The following is a 17,484-nucleotide window of genomic DNA, read 5'->3' on the forward strand; positions in this document are numbered from 1 at the left end:
TGTATTTGATCCATGGGAAGTGTCATTATATGATGCTCTGGGACAAGAACATATTGGCAGGTCTGAACTTGGATATACATTACTACATCTAACTTGACACCTAATACTACAGTAGTATAACATCAGTGGCTGCTAAAGTTCAGTTTCAACTCAAATATAGTCTTTTTAACCCTGTACAGCCAGATCTGCACTCACAAAACTGAACTTCTCTTGACACTACTCAGGTAAGCAGCATGTGAAAATGCAAATGTCTGAGATAGCCAGCTTGGGGATTACCCAGCTTTATCACACGAACCTCTGCGTTCAAAGGGGGCAAGCAAAGGTGCGTTCCCTTCGATCAATCCACTCAGCACGCCAGAATGTATAGAAAATATATACCATGCTTTCTGTTGTTGTTCAGGAAACTGGGGTTATAACATAACATATTGTTTCTGATCATGGTACTGGCTTTATTTTGTTTGGTTTGGTTTCTTTTTCGTGCCTTCTGCATGCTCTCTCCAGGGACCACCCCAACAATCTACTGTTGTGTTGCAGTGGCCAATGTCTGAACCTACAGACTCTATCTGGAGTTTGTATGTGAAAATGGCTTTCGTTATGTAAATGGGAGTCACGGTGGGGTCAAAATCTCCCTCTACTTGTTCATGAGACACTCTAGAGAATCTGCTCTTTTGGTAATGGTAGGCAGTTTTAAAAGCTGGATTATGCTGCAGTTGGCCCTCTTATAATAGTGCTACGACTGGATCTGGAAATGTTATTCCATAATGTGATTTTCCCCACATTATTACACTGTGCTTAAGCTTGCAGATGCAGGAACGACTGTGGGTATCGATTTGCAGAAGAAAAAAAAAACTTCCTTTAATTACACTGAGAAACTGCATGAAAGGATGTGGTGGAGGAAGACAAGAGTGTGTATTTTCTGATGTGGCCAACTTTTCTTTAACATAAAGCTGCACTCAATATTGTAATATCATCAATAGATCAAATGACTTTGTTTCAGTTGCAAAAACAACTCCAGAAAAAAACATATTAGCTGCTAAATACTCCTAGGTTACTCCTTGTGAAAAAGAAAAAAAGTGTAATATTATAATAATATTGGTTAGCTTTGTCCATTGTCCATTCCCACTTCCAGGCCCCCACAACATGCCTCAACACTGGACCAAATCAGACTCCTACATTGTCAGAATTAAATATATAAGCGTAACAAAGTGGTGAACATTTTCTCAAATGGCACTGCAGCACTTTTTAGGCGTGTGTGAGCGCAGCTTAATCACTTGTAAGACTTGACTGAGTGTGTGTTAATAAACGTTAGGCTGTCTCTATTCCCCTGGTGATTAGTGGTTTATGTGCTCCGCTCTCTGCAGGCTGAAGACGCAGTCCTGAAGATTGATGGAGGGCCATGCTATTCAAACAGCAGGCACTGCTGAGACAGAAGCTCTTTGTTCTGGGCAGCCTTGCTATCGGAAGTGTCCTTTATCTTGTGGCCAGGGTTGGGACCTTGGATAGGTAAGACTACTGTCTTAGTACCTCAGTGGACTTCTTATGAAGTAAAACATTGCCTGATCTTGACTACAGGTCAGGGGTCTGCACACTGTGATCTGCGATCTGTGATCTTATCACATGAAATCATTCATGAGTTTTCAAAGAATTTTTAAATTCCCAACTGGTTTCCTGACAGCACACTCTTACTTAATCACTGCATCCCAGAATAACATGAGGAGACACTGTGATGATAATTGAAAACAAAAACTGAAGTGTGTGATGTGTGTTTAATAAAAAGAATCATTTCCAATGATTACAAATGAACATTTCAGTCAGATTGACCCTATAAAACGGTAATTTTTTTTTCTCCTCTGTTCTCTGCTCTAGCAGCAGAAACAAACTGACATTACTACCTTTTTATGCATCATATATCCAGAAGTGTTTGAGGTTTTTGTTTATTTGTATTTGTTTAGTTTAGTTTTTTGTTTTATCTTTTGAGCTCAACACAATACCATAAATGTAAAAATAGAACATAGTGCTACTAATACTACGAATGTACTTGGTATGTGTCCACATGCACCATAGAGTCATATAAATGTACCAAATTTATCAAAATGTGGCTTTAGCATAATATGGACCCCTTCATATGTGAACTATTGTGGTCTAAAGTAGTATTAGTAAGAGTAACTGACAAACTTTACTTGGTTAAATTTTGTCAGTCCACAAAGATATAACATGTTCTAATCTGAAAAGAATTGGGGATATTACATGTATGCTTGTTGTTATATGGACTATGGGTCAAAAAAAATATTTAAAAATTTTCCTTGGTAAGCTGTGCATGTTTTGGGGCTCACTTAATTAAAACTGCATCTAGCACTTTCAACAAGTAAAATATTTATTTTCATATTAAGTAGCGAATACTTGCTATAAACAAAATATTGTGTAATTTTTATTTGTGTTTTGTTTTTTTCTTTTTCAGGCCCATTTGCCCCATTGAAAGCAGACTGACCCCCCCTGAGCCAGAGCAAATCCCTCTCCGCACCCTGCAGTTTAAGCGTGGCCTGCTCCATGAGTTACGTAAGGGCAATGCCACCAAAGAGCAAATCCGCCTTCACAATCTGGTCCAGCACCTGCCTCGGGCCATCATCATTGGGGTGCGCAAGGGGGGCACTCGTGCCCTGCTGGAGATGCTCAACTTGCATCCGGCAGTGGTCAAGGCTTCACAGGAGATCCACTTCTTTGACAATGACCAAAACTATGCCCGGGGAATCGACTGGTACAGAGAGAAAATGCCATTCTCATTCCCTCACCAGATCACCATTGAGAAAAGCCCAGCCTACTTCATCACGGAGGAGGTCCCTGAACGCATTTTCAAGATGAATTCTTCTATCAAGCTGCTGATTATCGTTCGCGAGCCGACCACCAGAGCTATATCTGACTACACTCAAGTGCTAGAGGGCAAGGAGCGCAAAAACAAGACCTACCACAAGTTTGAGGATCTGGCCGTTGATGCTAACACCTGTGAGGTGAACACTAAGTACAAAGCTGTCCGGACCAGTATCTACACCAAACATCTGGAACGCTGGCTAAAGTACTTCCCCGTGGAGCAGTTTCACATTGTGGATGGGGACCGCCTCATCACAGATCCGCTTCCAGAGCTGCAGCTCGTCGAGCGCTTCCTCAACCTCCCCTCAAGGATCAGCCAATATAACTTGTACTTTAATGCCACCAGGGGATTTTACTGTCTGCGATTTAACATCGTCTTCAACAAGTGCCTGGCAGGCAGCAAGGGTCGCATCCATCCAGAGGTGGACCCGTCAGTGGTGACTAAACTCCAGAAGTTCTTTCACCCCTTCAATCAAAAGTTTTCCCAGATTACTGGTAGAACATTCAACTGGCCATGATGAGCTTTGAACTCCAATAATATTCCTTGGTTTTGTGTTTTATTATAAACACCAAGCTATGAGATGATGAACAGATATTAACAGCACTTTGATTGAATTTAATACAAAAGTGACAGTGTGACCAAATATAAAAAGAACTTGATGTAAGTTTGTTTTTATGTGTATGAAAACTGTTTGACTGGTTTGACTAAAAGATTCTGTTCAAAGCACTTGATCTTGCAAATGAATTCACTGGTCTGTCAATGTTCCCCATGAAGAAAAAAAACAGTGCTAAAGTGTGTGATTAACTAAAGAGATTATTTTTTGGCTTTTTAAAAATATCAAACACTGACAGTCATAATGTTAAGATAAGCTTTAAGTGTAATGCTTTTAACAATAAAACACCTTAAAAGATGAGAAGGTGACATCTGATCAACATTTTCCTTCATTTGTTTCCCATTGTATGGAAGAGCATTAGGGCCACTATAAAACATTTGAATTCTGACTTCAAAAGCTTAAAGAGAACAGTGTTAACAGCAAAAAGTAAAAGACATTCTAAGATGTTTAGAAAACTCCTGTCTGTTTCAGTGTTCATTTTGAGCTATATTGGGAACAAAGGCTATTTTGTTATTACAGTCTAAGTTAAAGGCTTGGAATTAAATTAATGTCACAATTAAAGTGATTTTAATTCTGATGTGAAAGTCAGATTTCTGGGTTTAAGTTAAGATTTCTGCAAAAAAAAAGAATAAAAGAAAGACGTATAACAGCAAACTCTGAATAAAAATGTAAAATTGACTTTTTCTCAGCTCAACATCTGAATTTAGAAAAAAAAAGCCGGAATTTAAAGTGTGCTATATGGTGACCATAATCCTCTCATGCAACATTACGTTATTTGACCAAAACAGCATGTGCAGAGAAGATACCATTATAACATTGTAGATCTCGTATTTGTCTTTTGCTATTGGTAGTTTTGACCACATTTATTTTTAATTCATGCTGTGATTACAGGGTCATCTCTAATTCTCAACCCAACATTCTGAGAAAACTCAGACTTCAGAACTGAATCTTGTGTTTCCAGCTTGACTCACAAGCATTTAAAGCAGACTTGAGGTGGTGTTTTATTGTATGGATGTTGTTCCTTTCCCCTGCAGAGTTGTCATTGGTTTGCAAAACACTTGCCAAAAGGCCATCGTGAAAAAAGTTGTTCTCTGATGATTCATTGTCAAAGCGTTTATTCTATGATGATTAGCAAATCTGTCTATTTCTGCGGAAATACTCATTCTGTATTATAAGTGTGTTGTAAAAAAAATGCTAAATTAAAAGAAATGTAGACATTTGTGAGTAGATTTATTGTGTACTGTTATTTTTTACTTTTGTAATTGAAAGAAATAGATTTTGGGTACTAGATCATACTGTACATCTCACACCTGTCCATTGACTATGTAGCTGGTGTTTGGAGGTGATTATTCTGGGTATTCAACTTTAACACACATTGCCAGCTGTTCCTCCTGACTCCAGTCTTTATGCTAAGCTAGGCTAATCACCTTCTGAGTTTAGCTTTATAGTTAACAGACACAAGGTAAATAAGCATTGTTCTCATTAATTTAAGATGCTGCATCTGCCCAGTGTTGCGTTAACACGAGTATTCAACATAGGCCCCTGCAAGGCACCTGTTTAATTTGATTAATTTAAATGCAGTGTACTTTATTAATAAAAAGCATGTAGGAGTTAAAGATGCAAGGGTCACAATGTCAAACCCAAAATTGTGATGCAGGTGACATGAATGCCCCAGAATGTTTTCCTTACTCTCCTTCTGCCTCTTTGTGCAGCAGGAGCATGCTTAGAATCTAGTTTTGAGACTTTGGTTATATACTAAAATTACACACATTATAGTCACATTAAAACAGATTACCACATTATTAATAATTTACAGCACATTGAAACAGGGTAGAATATCTGAGCCAAGCAGCCTATTCTGTATGTTGTGGTATGATGGGTACTTGTGAGACATATTGAAATATTACACTGAGATAGAGGGGCACTGGGTGTCAGCTCCCTAGCAGTTTTAAATATGCTGTGACTATGCCTTGGTATTATTGTCAAAACCTTACTGCTTTAAAATTCTTGCTTCAAGCTGACCATGACCTTTAACCTCACAGAGATCGAGTAAGTCAGGGGGTGACACACACCTCAAAAATAATCTTCTACATAAAACCATTAAGTGTAGACTCTGAAATTTGTCAATGTAGTGTTTTTTCTGTTTTACTTGTAATTAGAGACAAGGGAGAATATAACGAGGTAATGCTGACATCTAGTGTTGAGTCTGAGTAGTAAAGAACACGCTACAGAGTCATGGTTCATGAAAAGATAAGATAGGAACTATCTGAGTAATAAGGTAACTAAGAAAAATACTTAGAATTCATAAATAATACTACTAATATAGTATTAGCAATAACATACATACAATAGTATGGAGTTGACATAGAAAATAGATACCATCCAAGAAGCCAGGAAAAATGTTTGTGTACTTCTGTAATTGTAATTAATTTTATCTAATACTCTTAGATAAAAATGGGCCTGTTGGGTTAAAAAACTGTGATAATTCTTACATTGTTTATTTTCTATGGTGTGTTTTCTGTAGATGGCATTTGGACATTATTTGTCTCTTTTGTTTGCAAGAAAATGAAAATTAAACTGAATTAGACATTGATTTTGAAATAATAAACAAAATGTATTACTGTACCTCCTCTTACTGAGAAGGTCTTTGAGGCCTATGTGCAAGACTACACAAATCTCAGTCAACCAGGCAGTGATCAAAATATTACACATAAGTCATAAAATGACTGCAGATACAAAATTAATTATTAGGATCAAGCATTAATGCATCTACACCACTGTCTTTAACTGCCAAGCTTTGATGCAGTGTCTATCACTACTGCATGTAAAAAAAGACACACAAGTATAACTAATAATCCAATAAAACTTAGCTAAGTGCAACAAATATAGTTAAGGATGACCCAATGACCCAATTATACTTTATGTCTGAATATCCTAAGAAAGTGAGTGTCCACTCAGATGACTAAAAATGTCTCGTGCAGACAGTAAAGTTTGGTGTGAATCACAAGAAAAATTGTGTGTGGTTTTCTTGGAACAAACTGATTTTTTTTTTTTTAGATTTTTTTTTGGCCTAAATTCATATTCTAATTATTTTCTTAATCTTGCGCCCACAAAATATATTTGACATTGGAGAAACCATTTTATCTGCAGGTTGTTGTGATGGACCTACTGCCACTGTCACTGGAGAGGTCAGGATGTCTTCTACGCAGGATTGCAGAAATTAACACTGTAGGCTACATAGTTACTGAAATGCAGGAGAAAAAACCATCCCCCAAAGATGATAAAAATGTATTACATAATGCCATTCCACACATTGCAATAAAAGGTGTAGGGGTGTTTGATATGTGGAAATGATGTGAATGAAACCGTGTGTATCATGAGATTGTGGACAGTATTGTTGCACAGTCTATGGCAGTGGACACAAAAGACGGCCTGATTCACTTTGGTGGTTTTCAGTGGAATCAGTGTGTGACTGAATGAGCTTCACATCTGCGACACTTCATCATACAGCAGGGGAGACTGATTGTCCAGGAGGCACTGATCTTGTCCACCATCCATCCTCCTCTATGCCACGGCCTACAGACTGTCAAGTTTTAGTCCCACTACAGACTTTGTCTTCTTGATCAGTTTGTTCAGTCTGCTACCTCCCAGCACTAAGCCACCAAGCACTTTATTCTATAGACTGATAGAACATCTTCAGTAGCTTTTTGCACACATCAGAGCAACAGTTCTCCTGAGGAAGAACAGTCTACTGATAGATCATCTGTGTTATTTGACCCGTCACGTTTGTTGCTTGCTCTATCTTTCTATCTATCTATCTATCTGACCTAATGAGGTCCCACAGTACTGGAATTACTTCACTTTGTTTCCTCTTGTTTGAAACGTGCTCCATGTTTTCTTGTGTGTGGACGCCCCGCCCCCCCCCCCCCCCGCGCTCTTGCCCCTCCCACCCACCAGCGCTCTGTTCCGTGTATTTGTCTGTGTGGATGCTGTCTGTCCCTTTCTCTACCTCTCTTAAACCAATTTAAACACATTTTCTGGAAAAGGTGCTGAAGGCAATGGCTTACACGACCGCCGGTGGTACCAAGAAGAAAGTCTGCTACTATTATGACGGTACGGGACATCCGGAGTGTGTGAATGGGCAGCCCAGTGTGGGGGACCTGGCAGGCTAACGCTAGCCGCAGAGCTAGTTAACACAAGCTAACTAGCTCGCTGCTAGCGTTGATGACCATCGCTTGAATGTTCTTCGTGGTGCTAACTAGTGCCACACTGCATGTTAACCAATTTAGAAAAAACGATGATTCACTTAGATTTTTAGAACGGCTGAGAGTGGGTAAAAGCGTAATCTAAGGTTGGATTATTGTTGAAGCTGCATTTAGAGATACATGAATGTGTTAGAGTGGAATATCAACACTGAAACCCAGCATTGTTTGAACCATACTGCGTTAATTGTTGCACACCAGGCTTTGTGCGCCATGTTATCTGTGTGTAACGTTACCTGGATGGAAGAATACTTGAAAATGTTTAGAAACGTTAGAGCCAGATTCACATTTTTGAAGCCAATCAACACAAAGTGAAAACTCTACTCGATGTGTTCATATGTTTAGCAGTAACGTTAGATGCAAGCTTCAGTTTATTCAGGCCCTCCGCCAGACACTTCACTTGCTTTAAATTAATTGGGCTGATCAGTTCTTCTCATATTCTATTTCTTACATAATTTTGAATCCATAGCAACACAAACATGTTGCACAGTTTAATAGCACACAGTCATTTTTTTTTTTAAATCTACAAAATTGTTAATTTCCAGTAACTTTATTACATAAGTGTCCAGGTATGGATATTCTCATCAGACAGTAACAACCTAAAGGACAAAACATCTCCTCAACACATTCCATGAAAAGACCAAAAATAAGAAGATGATGATGGTACACTTGTTGTTTTGGACAGCAGTAAACTTGTCATTTGAACCTAGGTGAGATCAGGGAATTTGGATTGGTAAATTGTGATCTGTCTATGATTAGAAATATGATCATTTCCACTTACCTTATTAACATATCTATATAGCAGATTTTTAGTATACTGAACCTGACTTCTCATCCTATAATCCCTGATACAAAAGCATTTCCTCAGCACTATTCCCATATTATATATGCATCAGCATCAGTCCGTCTTATTACAGACTGTACATACCATGTGACACTTTACCTTGTTATGTTTCCACTTGCAGGTGACATCGGAAATTATTACTATGGACAGGGGCATCCTATGAAACCACATCGTATCCGGATGACTCACAACCTGCTTCTAAACTATGGACTGTACAGGAAAATGGAAATCTATGTATGTTTCTGACAATATCCTTTGCTTTATGTTGTACAGTTGTGACTGTTGTTGTACAAATGCGGGATGTTAATTCAAAATTTGTCCCCCAACTGCTTTGCTTTGTGTTTCAGAGACCACACAAAGCCACAGCAGATGAGATGACAAAATATCACAGCGATGATTACATCAAGTTCCTCCGATCCATACGGCCAGACAACATGTCTGAATTCAGCAAGCAGATGCAGCGCTGTAAGTAGCATGTGAGCTCTTTGGACGGCTTCTCTATAGACATGGAGCTAACATCTTAACAAAACGGTATATTATTGTTTATGATGATAGCTGTATTAATGTTAACATAATCTGACCTAAGACCGTCATCAGCTGGACATGCACACACTATGGCATGTATCTAGATCAGCAGTCTTTACTGTCTGTCTGTAAGCAGTGATGTTCAACACAAACGTGTGCTGTTATGTAGAAGGGTTTAGCTAGGTGCCCTGTTGATATCAGGTAGCAGAGCTGAACTCCGATGCACTCCAGCACCGTTTAACCCCTGGTCATGTCCACCAGGCACTGCAAATTCTACGGCCAGTTAAGATCTTCCAGTCTGGAAAGGTCTGGCCTTTACAGGAAGGTTATCACATTTTAGTAAGGGACAAACAATTTCACGACCTCCCCCCAGATAACTACCAGACACATATTTTTTTGTCAGTGAGGATGCCACTAGAGCGGAGCTGAAGAGCCACATGCAGCTCGGGACCTGTGGACCAACAATTGAATTTGTTACATCAGTAGCACACAACTATTGTTGTCGCTTTATCAACTCATTCTGTGGCTGAATCATAAGAAATGATAAAGTACAAGTCTTCATGTTTGTAGTAGCATTGTTTTAATCTGAAGACACTACTGCAGTGGGAACATCTGTTGTAAGACCACACATACATTGAGCTATTTGTGTGTGTGTTGTAAGATAAGATAAGATAAGATAAGAAAACCTTTATTAGTCCCACAATGGGGAAATTGCATTTTCACAACAGCTTAAACACTAGAGTGTCAGAAAGACAGTCTGACCAAAGGAGACGAAAGACTTAACACAGTCCAAGATAAATAGACTATGAAACCTGATAGTACAAACAGTACAGTAATAAATTAAATATATACATGTAAGTACAGTATATGTAGCAGTGTGAGTATGTACAGTATATGGATATTACTGGATGGCAGTATTGAAAATGTACATTGTAAAGTTGGTTTATGATTATTGCACAGGTGTAATATGAGTATCAGCAGTGTTCATTGTACAGTAGTGATTGCATAATTTCTCATCGTTTCTGTCTTGCAGTCAATGTTGGAGAGGATTGTCCTGTGTTCGATGGGTTGTATGAGTTCTGCCAACTCTCTGCTGGAGGCTCTGCTGGTAAGTTGGAAGAATATGGATTAAATGGATAATAGATGTTGGGCCTTATTTTCTCAATAGAGACGCAACTTAACTTCAGTTAACAGCACACACACGCACACACACACACAGATTACATTTTTGCACAACTAGGGACATAGGGTGCTTTCACACCTACAGGCTTTAGTTCGATTAAACTGAACTGAACTGAACTCAAGTTTATTTTCCCTCTTGGTGCGGTTTGTTTTGTCCGGTGTGAACATGGTAATCATACTCGAGTGCGCACCAAAACAACCGCACCGAGACCTAGTGAGAACCAGTACCGAACCAAACGCTATGAATGGCATGATTTGAGAATTTTGGTTAGCGTGTAGATTTTCCTCTTTTTTTGTTTGTCCACCAAAAACATGCTGTCTGATTAATTGAGGACAAATGTGGAGACGTGAGAAGGTGAAGTGTCTCACAGACACCAGGTCTGATGACTCTGCAGGTGAAGTAACGTAATAAACAATAATCAACGGGAAGACCAATCCGCATTAACATTCACTTGAATACTGATAGAGAGACCTTTAATTTCCTAGACATTACAGTAGGGTAGTAGTAAGCTTTTCTCTTTGTGTGACCTTTGTTGGTCAACCACTTCAGGAGTTCTTCTGGAAGCCTTTACAGTCTGTTGACCATCAACAAGTCTTCTAAGTTCCTCAGAAAACTCGTTTGTTCGAGCCATTACTCCCTGCTACCTGTGCTGTTAAGGTCAGACTTTGCTAGTGAAGATTTAGATGTCTCTTCTACTCACACCTGATTATCATCACACTGACTGAAACACCTGGGTCTAATTCCCCTTGAAATCAACTGATTATCTCAGAGGTTCACATACTTTTGTCACAAACAAATATTTAAGATTGGATCGTTTTCCACAAAAAATATAGTTTAATGATTTTGTCTCATTTGTTTAATTGGATGCCCCTTATCTAGATTTAGGACTTGAAAAATCTGATAATGTTTTAAGTCCTATTAATGCAGCAATAGAGAATGTTCTAAAGTTTTCCAAGCACCAGTGTAAGTGACATCACATTTTTCCAAGACCTCTTTACATCTAGTGAGAAGAGCAAAGACAGAAACCTGTCAAGTGAATTAACTGAATTAAGTATTAGCATTAAAGAGTACATGTTTCTCTTGTGCTCAGCTGGTGCAGTGAAATTGAACCGACAACAGACAGATATTGCAGTGAACTGGGCAGGAGGACTTCATCATGCAAAGAAGTCTGAAGCCTCCGGATTTTGCTACGTCAATGACATTGTGTTGGCCATCTTGGAACTGCTCAAGTGAGTCACACACACACACACACAGGTTCACAAAACTCAGCTGCATATGAAGGCCTTTATGTTCCTAATAACGTCCATCCAGGTGTATGAAAAAATTCTTCATCAGTGTTCAAACTATGTTTTCTTTGCTCTGTCTTGTGTTTGTCCTTTACCCTTAGGTACCACCAGAGAGTGCTGTACATTGACATAGACATCCATCATGGCGATGGAGTTGAGGAGGCCTTCTACACCACAGACAGAGTCATGACTGTGTCGTTCCATAAATATGGGGAGTACTTCCCTGGAACTGGAGACCTCAGGGTGAGTCTCAGCTCTTGTCCTCAACCCGACCAACCTGCGTGAAATAATCTCTCCTGTCACTCAAACGTATAGTAGTCTACAACACTTCTTCCTGTATTTACATTTTACATTTTAGCTGGTTTCACCTTTTTATAAATGAACAATTCTTGATCGTTGATCCTCTGAAAGTTCTTTTTGATGAGGCATGAAGTTTGAGTGTTTTTTTTTTGTCAGTCGAAGTAGCTCTAGTCCACACCCTCACAATCAGAACAGCTGACCAATGAGCTTGTTTCACATTCTTTTTCCAATAGCACTCTGAGGTTTTTGTGGTTATTCTCATTAAAGACATGAAAGATTAGAATTTCTTTTTTGTTATTGTTTTAGACACATTCTATTTGATAATACGCAGATCTGATCCCATTTTATGATAAATGAATGCAAAAAAACAGGAAATTCCTACAGGTCACACACCTTTTCTTGCCACTGTATAGTGACATAATGACATGACTATGGAGTGCTCCTCAATTACATGGTGAATCCAACTGTTAGAGGATTCACAAGTTCAACCAACCCTATACTGACTCTAGTACCTAGCACCTAGTTTGTGTTGGGTAGGGGTAATAGTAATAAGATCACGATATGGAACAATAAAACATTGGACTCTTTAGCTGTAAAAGAACAACACAATATAGTTAGTGTGACTCCAGTTACATCTGCATTGTGGGAGGGCATCACACTCTTGCTGATTTTCTGCAGCTAGCAGTTCCTCTTGAAAACTTTGATACATATTAAAAGATTGTAGTAATATATATGTCTCTTTTACTCCACTGCCCTTCTGTGTTTAGGATATCGGAGCTGGAAAAGGCAAATATTACGCTGTCAACTTCCCTCTGCGCGACGGCATTGATGATGAGTCATACGAGCAAATCTTCAAGCCTGTGAGTTAAATCATGAAAATGCATTTTACATTCAACGCCACGTTTTATTTACACAACCTTGTTTAAACATCTCCTCAGTAGCTTATTATATTATTCTCGCCATACATATTTGACCATGACTTTTATTGCATGTTCTTCTAGTTTAGACACATTACATAAAGGCCATGAGATTTACAGCTGAGACAAACAACATTTTTATTTCAACAGTGAATCAACATGTTGTGTGTTTTGTGACAACTGATATCTTCTCCCACCTTGTCTCCAGTAAACAGATAGGAGCTGCTGAACACATTTAATATTAGAACATTTAGCAGCTAAATATGTTGATGCCTTTAAATGTAGCTGTAAAACCTGATTATACTATTGTTACAACAGATTATACTAAAAAGGAAATGGTTCATATATTCTATCAAACCCAGAGTACTTTCAATCATCCTCATAGTGCTACATAATTCTTAATTAATTTTTGTTGCATGTCACATAACATTGCACTGCGGTCAGAATTAGGATTGTGATCTACAAACAATGAATAGTGCAGCTTAAATTGTCAGTAGGTATTCTTGTCATGGCTGATACAAAAATGAATAGACTGTCTGCATATTTACTATATATGCAAAACACTGTAGGCGAACTGATGTCAGCATTGAAGCATCCCTAGCTGACAGGTGATGCACACCATCTTTCAACATTTTTTGACTGTGATTTCTCTGCTGGGGCCCTGCAGGTGATGGCCAAGGTGATGGAGATGTACCAGCCCAGTGCTGTAGTTCTTCAGTGTGGTGCAGACTCTCTCTCGGGAGATCGCCTCGGCTGCTTTAATCTCACCATCCGCGGTATGGAGATTACAATGCTAAACTCACTCGATATTTAGATCATGTATGATGAGAGAGGAGTCAGAACATCATCACAACATGTTCCGCCGTGTCCCCTGTTTCTGCCAGGCCACGGCAAGTGTGTGGAGTACATGAAGTCCTTCAACCTTCCGCTGCTCATGCTGGGTGGAGGAGGATACACTATTCGTAACGTGGCTCGTTGCTGGACCTACGAGACGGCGGTGGCTCTGGACTCAGACATTCCTGATGGTTGGTCACAGATTCCATGTCACTGAATATAAAGGATGCCAAGAAACAAAATCTGTCTTTCCTATTTTCTCGCCAAACTCTGCCCAGTTTTGCCTACTGGGAGAAAATAACACCAACAATGTCTATTAATGTTTTATATATTTGATACTTAACCAACTGCAGCCTCTTTCTATTAAGAAGAGCACGGATGCATGTAGGTTTTATTCAAGATCTAATCAAGTCTTTTGTGTATGAAATTAGCTTTTATTCAACCACGAGGCATCACACTCACCCTCAGCTCAGACCTGGTGGAGCATGTCATACACTAGAACTGGTAACTTAATGTGGATGTTGTCTACCTTTACAGCCCAAACTGTTCAGTGTTGCTGGTGGGTGACAGGGATAAGGAACAACCTGTGATGAGTGGGTAGCGAGGCAGTATTATACGGCTGCACCCGCAGAAAGGGGCAGCCCGCCTGCTACCTTTGCTTGCAGGTAGCTGTGTCAGCAGCCAGCCTGTTCCACTGAGTGTGTTCAACATAAAGAGAGGGGATGTAATCACAGGCTGTCAAATGGACCAGCAGTCCTCTTAATGGAATTTCAGGACATTAACTGAACACGGCACTTATTTCCATTTATCCACTCCTCAGTGAGTGTAGGTTATAAAGCCTCAATAAATCCTGTTAATGGGTGTGTTACTGCCACTGATAATTTGACACTTTCCTCTATGATATGTCGTTTCAGAGCTGCCATACAATGACTACTTTGAGTACTTTGGGCCCGACTTCAAGCTGCACATCAGCCCCTCCAACATGACCAATCAGAACACGCATGAGTACATGGACAAGATCAAGTACGTACTAGTCATTCTATAGATTGGTTTGTTAACAGTACACTGTACAGTTGGTGGCAGTTGTTCTGTCACAGTGAACCAGACAAATAATCCTCAGCGTTATGGTGAAATTTAATATTCCCGTATACACAGTTGGTTTGATGTTTATTTACATAAACTACACCAGAGCAGCCTGAACACACTGGCTTTGTGTGTGTGACTGTTTAGGCAGCGGCTGTTTGAGAACCTGCGGATGCTGCCTCACGCTCCTGGAGTCCAGATGCAGGCCATCCCGGAGGACGCCATCCCGGAAGACACTGTGAACGAGGACACAGAGGACCCTGATAAACGCTTGTCGAGTAAGACAGTCCTTCCTTCATTTCCCCACAGTAATATATGTTCCTGTGTCCACTGTGTTTCTGCTGCTGCACCTGATTTATAGGTTTCCTCAGATAATTTGCTCAAGAATAAGAAAGCTGAATCTAGCTATTGTCCATCGATTATGTCATTATGTTACAGTCCGCGCCACAGATAAGAGGATAGCCTGTGATGAAGAGTTCTCTGACTCTGAGGATGAGGGGGAGGGTGGCAGAAGGAACACGGCCAATCAAAAGAAGGGACCAAAAAGGCCCCGAGTAGACGAGGACAAGAAGGAAGGAGACGAGAAGAAGAGTGGTGGGTACTCTGGGTACTTTGCTTAGATTCTGCAGAAAGCAAGCGAGAATTTATTTTGTAGCAATGAACCTTTACTTATTCGTCCTCCATTTTCACCCAGTGATAAAAGAGGACGAGACAACAAAGGAGAGCAGTGCTGAGAAGACCGACTTGAAAAGGTGAGAAGCCAACAGCTGGTCTTGACACAGATGTCTGTAAAACGTTTGTTGCTTTTACTCACATGAGCTCACAATATCTTGATATTATATATCCTGATAAAACACGTGTTTATGAAGCACATCCATTAAACATTCACAGTGATGGTGGATAAAGTACGCATAACTGGTTGAACCCCTCATCAAGCTCTTCCTGTAGCTGTGGATTAGACCTGGACAACATCCAGGAGGAACTTTGGACCATTCTTCCTTACACAACTGCTTTAATTTAGATATATTGTTAGTGCGTCTGGTGTGAACTGTTCTCCTCGTGTCATCCCGCAGAATTTCTATTGGACTGAGGCCTGGGCTCTGACTGGCCCACTCCAAAAGGTGGATTGTGTCTGAAGTCATTTTGCAGGTTTTAGATTTACTCTGTGTTTAGTGTCAGTGTCCTGCTGCATCACCCAGCTTCACCTTGCTGATATTATCCTGTAGGATTCCTTGATACATCTGGTAATTGATTTCCTGTCTACATGATGACAAATTGTCCAGGCCCTCAGATAGTAAAGCAGCCCCAAATCACCCTGCTCCCTTCATTGTACGTCACTGTTGATGTTTCCACGGGCCAAAGTTCCTCCTAGATGTTGTGCAGGTCTAAGCACGGCTTCAGGAGGCATGTGCTTGAGGTTATTAAGACACTGTTTCACTTAGTTTTTTTCCACCATCACTCTTTATGTGTAATGGGCGTGTTCATTAAAGACTAAACGTTTGTGCCTGTGTTTTCTCACTTTAGAAACATTGTATATGCTTATCTGTGGTCTTGGTGAAGATCAGATCACATTTCATGACCACAGAAAACCATTTTAAACCTCTACTTTATCTTTATTTTAATAAGCGGAACCGTTTCCTTTAGTTGACTTTTAAAGTATCTGAAATAGGCAGTATTATGTCACCTCATGAACACTGTGTTTTGATTTTAAATACATTTGCTGGCAGTTCTTATGATGTCTTGTTTTTCTTTGCCAGTGTGAAGACTGAGCAGACCAGCAGTGCCTGAAACGCTCCAGGAGCAACTCTTCACTGAATCACTGCCAGAAGCATTATATTTATTACGAGTCTCTGTTTTCTACTTGTAAATCTCTTGTGAATTGTTAAGTGTCTCTCTCTGTGTGGCGCATCAGTGAATGTGTTGAATCCACCCCTTGACTTTGCTGCCGTTTGTCTTTCGATACACTTTGAACCTTTTGATTCCAATGTGCTCGACCTTCTGAAGGAAACATTTGATTGACTTGTTTTTTTTAGGAAACTGTGGGTGAACTGTAGATGAGCCTACAATGATTTCATGTTTACATTTTGATATTTTACCAATAAACCTTTTTATACTGCACTGAAACGTGTGCTACTCACTGAGTGGGGCTCGCTCCTGGGAGCTGGGTGTCATGTAAATGTGTGGCCATTGGGGGGCGCTCTGAGCCAAGGCGTAGCAGCTCAAGCTACAGGTGCAACATTGATTGGAGGGTGCTAGGAAGCTAGTGAATGTTGTAGCAAGTGTTTAAAAGCTTCATGTAAGACGCACAAATAATTTACACGAATAGTTTATAGAGGTGAATTCGGCACCAAAAAGGTGTAAATAAATACCAATCATCTGTGAGGACACCGTTCATCTTACACCAGCGTTTCATTTGAAGCAGCAGCTCAAACGATGCTGTTCAGAGTGAGGCACGTCAGCTGTGGTGCTTGGGGTGCAGCCTCACCCACTGCTGGATCAGGTGTGATCAGTCAATCAGACTCTGTTTCAGGCTTCAGTCTACTTTTGATAAGGCATCTTTAACGTCCTCTTCTTGAGCAGGATCAGCTTTGATCATGGGTTTAAATTGCACTAACACTTGACTAGATAGGTGATATTGTTTTAAGCCTTTTATTTGCTTGTTTGTACTGTGGCCCCTAAAAGCTAGAGCGAGGTTTGAATCAGAATTGGGATGATTCAGGAACATTGTGGGGCCTCTATCAGTCAGTATTCCCTTCAAAGTGAACCTGAGT

General features: G+C 39.9%; 2 protein-coding genes across 3 annotated transcripts in view; both read left to right on the forward strand.

Moving 5' to 3' along the window:
* LOC113149878 (heparan sulfate glucosamine 3-O-sulfotransferase 5) overlaps positions 1-4,683 on the forward strand; it is a 57,017-nt gene extending 52,334 nt beyond the window's left edge. For both annotated transcript variants that reach the window (XM_026342222.1, XM_026342223.1), the window contains 2 exons: positions 1,362-1,503; positions 2,459-4,683. In XM_026342222.1, the coding sequence (XP_026198007.1) occupies positions 1,397-1,503; positions 2,459-3,383 (1,032 nt within the window). In that variant the 5' untranslated portion in view covers positions 1,362-1,396 and the 3' untranslated portion in view covers positions 3,384-4,683. The remainder of the gene's footprint in view (positions 1-1,361; positions 1,504-2,458) is intronic.
* Positions 4,684-7,432: 2,749 nt separating this feature from the next.
* LOC113149764 (histone deacetylase 2) lies at positions 7,433-16,831 on the forward strand. Its single transcript, XM_026342031.1, has 14 exons — positions 7,433-7,592; positions 8,707-8,819; positions 8,933-9,050; positions 10,144-10,218; positions 11,384-11,522; positions 11,681-11,822; positions 12,647-12,739; positions 13,464-13,572; positions 13,681-13,821; positions 14,545-14,653; positions 14,861-14,991; positions 15,152-15,307; positions 15,408-15,465; positions 16,471-16,831. The coding sequence occupies exons 1-14, from the start codon at positions 7,538-7,540 to the stop codon at positions 16,499-16,501; spliced, it is 1,470 nt and encodes a 489-aa protein (XP_026197816.1). The 5' UTR covers positions 7,433-7,537; the 3' UTR covers positions 16,502-16,831.
* Positions 16,832-17,484: the final 653 nt, after the last annotated feature.

The sequence above is a fragment of the Anabas testudineus genome, chromosome 24, assembly GCF_900324465.2.
Source record: "Anabas testudineus chromosome 24, fAnaTes1.2, whole genome shotgun sequence".
Taxonomy (NCBI): Eukaryota; Metazoa; Chordata; class Actinopteri; order Anabantiformes; family Anabantidae; genus Anabas; species Anabas testudineus.

Excerpts from the sequence above, each read along its gene's own strand:
- LOC113149764 (XM_026342031.1), top strand. The coding sequence starts at position 7,538 with ATGGCTTACACGACCGCCGGTGGTACCAAGAAGAAAGTCTGCTACTAT. Across the intron at positions 10,219-11,383 it reads CTCTGCTGGAGGCTCTGCTG|CTGGTGCAGTGAAATTGAAC; the intron begins GTAAGTTGGAAG and ends TCTTGTGCTCAG. Across the intron at positions 13,822-14,544 it reads GGACTCAGACATTCCTGATG|AGCTGCCATACAATGACTAC; the intron begins GTTGGTCACAGA and ends ATGTCGTTTCAG.